General features: G+C 36.2%; 1 protein-coding gene across 1 annotated transcript in view; it reads right to left on the bottom strand.

Moving 5' to 3' along the window:
• LOC107709916 (transmembrane protein 132E) overlaps positions 1 to 8045 on the bottom strand; it is a 73249-nt gene that overhangs the window by 25809 nt on the left and 39395 nt on the right. The window contains exon 4 of the mRNA XM_016514583.1: positions 557 to 664. Within this exon, the coding sequence (XP_016370069.1) occupies positions 557 to 664 (108 nt within the window). The remainder of the gene's footprint in view (positions 1 to 556; positions 665 to 8045) is intronic.

Raw genomic sequence — 8045 nt, forward strand, 5'->3', positions numbered from 1 at the left:
CCTTACTTTCTTTGCGACTGAAGAAAGAAAGACATGAACATCTTGGACGACATGGGGGTGATTAAATTATCATTATTATTATATAAATATCATTACATAAATACATTTTTATTCTGGAAGTGAACTAATCCTTTAATATATTTATGAGTTCATTTTAACAGCATATATATAATGATAAAAAAAACATTAAAAAGCACTTCATGTTGCTTCAGTTACGTATTGCGACGGTTCAGAATTCAAATGCCCGTCGAGTGTCATCAAAAATGAATGCTCTATTGTATTAGAAATACCCCCTACACCAAACCCAACCCTAAACTTACACGATAGTGTTAACGAATGCAAAAGTGATATAAAAACGCATTTGCCGATGCAACTGTGCTATTTTATCTTCCTTATAGGTGGGTTAGATTCACGGGATTCGCACTGGAGCTCTTCACCTCACAAGTGCAATGCTGTATCGCGTGAGCTATCAGACGAACCGACTGCGTTAGAAAACCCATACATATGAAGATGTATATGTGACGCTAACATTCAAAAGTATCAGTTTTCACTGCACAAAGGATGACACATCAGTGACTGCTCCGTTCAGTTCTATGGAAACCACCTTGACAGGGATGGCCACAGTTCGGCCAGTAAGAACTGCCGTGTTGATAATCTCAGTGTCCTGGATATGGAAGAAAGAGAGAGGGGGAAATGAGAGAGAGAGAGCATGAGTCAGGTGGTTAGTAGAAGTTCACCGTTCCAAAGATCTGTATGTTCAGGAAAGCCCTGGAGTCAGTGTGAGACCGGTAATAAAGTGTAAAAACATTATCTATATTAATGTCAAAAGCCATAAGCTTCCCTCTCTCTCAAAAAATGTCAGAGCAATGTAAATTCTGGTTGACTGGTTTGAGAACTCATTAAGACAACTGAAGTTGAAAGCGTTCACGTCCCAGGAACGTGTCCCTTTATTTTCCAAGGCAACTTCATCAAAATATGTGTCTTTTTGATAATTACACTGCATGATTTTTGTAAAATAATACAATATTGTAGAATAAATGTTAGAAATGCAGTCGCCCACTGTGAACAAAATAGTTTGAAAAGGTTTGAATGACTTGACCATTCATCACATAAAAACGAAATATACCCACAAACTACCTTAAATTGGCACAAACAGACGCCATAGCTTGGTACAGGAATCAACAATGGTTACAAACAAAAATGATCATTTGAGAATGATCATTATATGAATCACAAAACAACTCAAGTTACTACTTGTGACACCATCATCAACAATAACAATGCAGATAAAACTGGCAAATAGTCAAACAATGCAACCATAATCATTATTCATGCCCCAGTGCATGCTAGGAAGAGTACAAACTGGGTTGATCCACAAAACCAGTGCAAGCAAAAGCTGTGCTTAGTCAGTATGAGTAAAAAAAAAAATCTAAGTGAAATTCTACATTGAGATGCATTTCATGTTTTTTTCAGGGTCCTGTAAAGTGTAAAAAAAAAAAAATCAATAAGTAAGTTAGTTGTTGGTTATTTTATTTATTTATTTTTTTATATTATTAGCCTTAGCACATCATTTGCTTTAAACTGAAATAGAAGTTTGGTTATATTCTGATTACAAGGTATAATCTTATTGCAGTAACCTGATTAAGCTAATATTCCAGTTTTCTGACATATGTTTGTATTAATTTGTACAGTATTGTGTCATAAAACATTTTTGTGCAATGAGACATATTCGTTTTATAAAAACATTAAAAGAAGTGAACATAAATCAATATACAGACAGGTGAAAGCATCATAACAGTGTTATGATCTACATCTTTTTTAATTCATTGCCCTTTTGTGTGCTGTTGTCAAGGATATTCATGAGAATTAATGACCTGAATTACTGAAAATTAATTAAAATAAATGGCAAGAGCATTTCCAGTATTTTCACAAGAGGAAAGTAATATTATGATACAGGAATATTTCAACAGCTGTAAAGAATTTAAATATCTTTTCTGGAATAAATGCTTATCCAGAACAGTGATCTTAATCAGAAAATGGTCAGTCGGAAAGTAAAAGAAGAATACATTCTGTAAAATGAATGAAGCTTGAAAACAAACAAACAATCAAACAAAGGATGTACATTTTCAAAATAGTCATTTGTGACAAACTTAAATGGGACTGAGGTTCTCATTCACTTTGTATAAAACCTCTCGGGCTATGACAGTTATAGTACTCCACGATAATGGATTAACTTTTAAAATACTCTGTCCTGAGCTTACCAATTTTACCAAAGTTTTCCTGTTAGATGACACATGCAAATAAATCTATGCTTTCAATTATATCTCGAAAGCTGAAGCCAGTTAAAAAGAACACTGGCTTCACAATTGCACTCCAAGAAAAATCTATTCATTATTTTGGATAGAATTGCTGCAGGGATGTTGCACAACTAACTGTAAATTATTTCCCTTGTGGCCCACAGGAATAAAGCAAAGATTATGCAGCTCTCTCTCCACTCTCTCTCCCTCATGCTTCAATCAAAACAGCATATTTAAGGAGAAACTTTCCACCATGCTCCTTTACTTTTAAACAGGCATTTAAAACAGTAGAAATAAAAGCGGGCATGTATGAATGAGAAAGCCAAAGTCTTATTTGAACTGGTTTTCAATCAACATCACTTGAATGTTTTTATTTCTGGAGTGCCCTTTCCGGTTGTCAGGGTTGAAAATAATGTATTCCACATAAAATGACTTGACTCTTCATTTGGAAAAACTTATTTTCTTTTATTTTTGCTTTGCTAGGCTAAACTGCTTTAACAGGTGCATCATTTTTGGGGGAATATCTCACAGCAGAATGGGCAAATCTGGTTCAGTCCATGAGGTTGAGATACTCTGTAATACTTAAAGCAGCTGGTGGCCACACAAGATACTCACTGTGACTTTTGAGTTATAAGTATGTAGTATGTATCAATATGTAGCATATTGAGTTATGATATTAGTAACTGATTACATGTAATCTGGATTTTGTGTTTGTTATTATATTATATTATATTTTAAAATGCTCATTATCAGATTACAGTTACTTTTTTACAGATTACATGATTACATATTATTCACACAATGACAGTAAATTCTTCATAATTTATTGATTCACCCCAATTCTTCTTCTTCTTTTTTATTTTCTTTAAAATTTTCCTATCTAAAAGAACCTACAACTTTTTACACAAGGCATCCACTAGTCAGGTGGCTACGATTACACAGAAAATGGACACAATTTGATTATTTGAATGATCATATACTGTATAGTATATACAGTACTTACAGTTTTATATACAATTATAGTACTTCTATAGTGCTGGTTATCTGTAATATGCACTGTATACTGTGGCGGGAGGAGCAAACGACAGACACAGTGGGTGTGGTGTCAGGCCTCTGAGAGGCTTTTATTTAACAGAAAATAAACATAAAATGTCAAAAAATGGGGAAGTGTCCAAAGGGGAAGGAGTGTCCAAAATAAATGGGGGATCTGATGTCCACGTTATGCTGGGGAATTGTGAAGGAAGGGCAGTGTTCAGAAAGGAGGGGTCCAGGTAAGGGGCGGAGTCTGGCGGCCGCATGTGCTCCTGATCCGGGGCTTCAGGGGCGGCGGCTTCTTCACGGCGGCTTATCTTCCCTGGCTCCTGGCCAGGGCCAGACCAATCCTTTATGGGGCTAAGCAGAATTTTTTTGGGGGGCCCCTTGGTGCCACCAATACGACTGATTGAATCTATGAATCTAACACACCCATTATCAATTTTATTTGTTGTATCTGTGTTGCTTACATCATACCAATGTCTGCCTGGCATGTTTTACCCTTCTACTATTTTTAATTGTAACAGTAGCAAACCCACAAGAGTGGTCAGGTGTTAATTTGCACTTTAACAGTCAAAGTCTTACAGTAGTAAGTGGCATACTTAATGTGTTATCAGTACCAAGTTTATATACAGTATATACCCAAGAATGTTATTTTACACAGAAGACAAAAACTTTAACCTAAAACTAGCTAAGTAAAATGTTATATTATAACATATTAAGATGTCAAGGCTATTTACGGATGTTTAATCAAACATTAACTTAACTTCCCTACTAAGATACCTAGGCTATGCTAATTAACAAGCCAGCCAGGCACGATTGCCCCCTCAGATCTGATTTGTGCCCACCATCTTTTTTTTTTTGTCCTTACTCCAACCCCAAAACGCGATCGATTTTAACCCTTTGACTCGCCGCACTTTGGCTGGTGCTGAGCCAGAGAAAGAAGCACTCAGTGCTTTTCATATATCACAACTGTTCAGAGTTTTCAACCACATAAAGTTTATTTTTGGTTTCAAAATTACAATTTCAATTAAGTATTAGCAAAAAAGACATTTATAATTTGTTAAAAACACACTGATTTCTATGGAAAGTGGCAATAATAATTATTTCAATAAAAATTTGACAACGTGTTTTATTCCTATCAAACACTGTGTAGGTAACTATAAAGTTTACTGTTTTTCTCACAGTTCACTGGCCACTTAATTTCATGTATTTCGGAAGAAATGGGTGAATTTAAGTGATGTTAATCTGACAGATCCACACGGCAGCGTCCAGCGCGCATTATAGATCAACTAACATGGTAGGCTAATTTAGGTTGTTTAAACGACAAATTAAAACAAATTAATTTACACATATTTGACAATCAGAATAGGCTATATGTTTTAGCAAGTTTATGATATAGTTAAGAAGTTTGTGGATATTTTGAACAAAAAAGGAAAAACTAAATAAAAGTGATCTGTCATACAGTGCTATTGTGCCTATCGGATGATGCGTCGCTATGGAATTAATAAAATGATGCATATATATAGATTATTGTTGTATAATTACCATTGTCCATTGACATAATATATCACAAAAAAACCTAATAATAATAATAATAATAAAAATAAAATAAAAAAATAAATCAAGCTGTCATTTCAAGAACTCTTGGGGGCCCTCTGGTGGCCACGGGGCCCCTAAGCAGCCGCTTATTTCGTTTATGCCTTGGGCCGGCTCTGCCCTCGGCGCTTGAGGTGATTAACAGCCCAGCATCCTAGCCCGTTTTCATTTCATTAAAAAGTATATATAATATTTTGCCTCTTTATTCACTTTTTTTTTTTTGCATGAGAGAAGTCACCAGACAAAAAAGGGTCGTAAATGTTGGACTTGCAAATTACATTTGAATTAGGTTGTCTTTAATATCTCCCCACTGAGCAAATGAGTTATTAGCTCAGAATTACTCTGATAGCCTTAGCTGAAACTGCATAATCGTAATTTTCATTCAAAGTGCATTACTGGCCTGCCTGCCTTGTTTAAATGGAAGTCTTTGGTCCTTGTACTAAGAAATAAAATTCATTACAGGCCTCTGTAGAGGATTTTCATCCTGCAGCTGACTGACTCAATTCTTTGCCTGACATCTCATTTTTATGCAAGGTAAACTTTAAAGGTCAACAACATCCACCCATTGAATTTATTTAATTCATACGATTCATGTTTGGAAAAAGCCTATTGTGCTGGTGTTGCCTACCGCTGTCATTTCATCTACTCCAAGCAAAAACCTAAACAGATGGTCATGGACACACAGGGACTCTCAGCAAAGGAAGCTGATTCAAATCCAGGTTTATTTTCAGCAAATAATAACTGAGCACAGAAAAGACTACAATAATAACATCAAGATTTAACTTTGAGTTTATTGAGTTTCTCATCTCTTGCAAAAAATGTACTGTGGCGGTACCATGGTGACGTATCAGATGATAATACCTTTGTACTTTAATTCAAAAAATGACATGGTATTACTATAATCAGTGGCGGTTCTACATTGAATTACACCCTGGGCGAGACCCCCTTCGAGCTTCTGTGCACGGCACCTTCTCAGCAAGCAGGGGCGCCAATTTGCCAATTCCCCACACAGTGAAATGATAGACAATAGAAAACTGCTTCGCGGCGGCGGCGCAGAGGATTTTATTATTTTTTTTAACTGCTCGTGCCGCCCCCCGTGTATTATGAAAAAATGCCGCCCCGGGCGGCTGCCCGGTTCGCCCGTGCCTAAAACCGCTACTGACTATAATACATATTCCCCCAATACCATGGTATTCTTTTAATTCTTTTTTTTTTTACTAAACACTGCTACGTTGATAAATTTACATGGTTCCAAGGGTAATTCCATGGTAATAATATGTTTTTGATACTTTTTTAGCATCATAGTATTATAGCACAACGCTCTAACACAAGAGATAGGCCAATGCTGCCCTTCATTCCGAATCATTTTAAAGTGACAGCAGTGTGCGAGAGTGTGGTTGGGAATGCAAATGGGAGTGCCATTCTCATGGAGGGCAGTATTTACAGTGACAGACAGCGAGAGTCGAACGGTCTCACGTGATGCGTGAAACTGCCAGCTCAGATGGATATGGACAGCTTTAGCTGTAAATAACAGCAAGGGAGCTTTTGCAAGCCATTAAACACTTCACACACAGTCGGAGCAGGGTAAACCTGAGCCATACGGAAAAGATACCAAAGATACAGGCTATCTGATATAAGACACTGCTGAGGTGACAGACTGCCCTTATCATGAGATTTTTCGAAGCAATTTACAGTTGTGTGCACTGTACTACGAACAACCAGCTTGGTATATAGCAGCAAATGCTTTATGGATTCAAACAAGGATGTATGTTGCTGTTGTCAGTTGGCTTGCTATAAAATATGGGCCTTTTACTGTCAACATGAAATGGCATTTGGAATCTATTTGACTTCTGTAAAGTGACATAAAACAGGATATTCTGACTGAAACAGGGTTTTTTAAACTGCAGTGTAAGGTAAGACTAAATTAATTTAATCAGAAATAAAACAGATTGTAGAAAGGGGCTGTTTAAAGTCATTTATATCATAGATTGTAGAAAGGGGCTGTTTAAAGTCATTTATATCATATATTGTATTTACATGACATTCTAATGTCATGTAATTTATTCACCACTAATATAAAGTTAATTGAAAAAGGTTACTTTATGAAAAAAAAAAAAAAAAAAAAAAAAAAAAAAATTAACAGTTCTTTGACCCAAAGTCCAACCTTGACCCTAAACTAGAACATTCTCTCACTACTTAGTTATATATATATATATATGCAGTGTTGGGAGTAACGCGTTACAAAAGTAACGACATTACAGTAATATAACACATTACTAATAACATTTGGGTAATATTATACTCATTATAATCTCGGTAACGTACGTTACAACAACATATTTTAACATATTTGAATTTACCTACACCGCAACACAGCGCCAGAGAAAAAATTCCCGGGTAAAATAGTTTGTCTATTTCCTGCTGCTGGAATTCCATGGTTGAGATGACTGCAGAGACGGATTCTACATCTGTGACATGGACACACTCCCGTTAATTTCAGTTCAGCAGAGAAAATGACAAGGCATAGTCAAGTGCAATCTATGTGCGACACCGAATTCTCAACATCGAGAAATAGCCCGAGTAACTGAAGAAACACCGGGACTGGTGCCACAAACACTAACCGCGAGAGCTGCAGGGTCGGAGGAGAGAATGAATGCGGCGGACGAGCGCGGACAAGCAACAGAAATGAAGTTTAACTAAAAATAACAAAAGCTGTTTTTATTAAATTATAGTCTATATATGAAAGGAATGAATACGCGAAATAATTAACAGATTAACAAATACACTATTAAATATATTAAACCGTGTATATGCTGCTGAGTTTGGTTCATTTTTGTGTGGCGCGGTGCTCTACAAACAAGTTCACGAAAAGGAAACCGAGATGACAGAAAGCGCATTCTAAAATAAAAGTCAACACATTGCAGTTTCGAATGATCTGTATGATAAAAAATTACGGAGTATTTTCCGCTGTTCGATCTCGAAGGCGCCTCACGCACACACAATACAGCATTGCAAATGTTGCAGCCTGTTCATTATCAGAATAATATACAGTCAACCAAACATATACACTCGTTAATTAAAATAGTCCGTAGTACAATCCGCGTTAAGTACAAAGCC

Source organism: Sinocyclocheilus rhinocerous, unplaced genomic scaffold, assembly GCF_001515625.1.
Source record: "Sinocyclocheilus rhinocerous isolate Xijiao unplaced genomic scaffold, SAMN03320098_v1.1 scaffold1981, whole genome shotgun sequence".
NCBI classification, from domain to species: Eukaryota; Metazoa; Chordata; class Actinopteri; order Cypriniformes; family Cyprinidae; genus Sinocyclocheilus; species Sinocyclocheilus rhinocerous.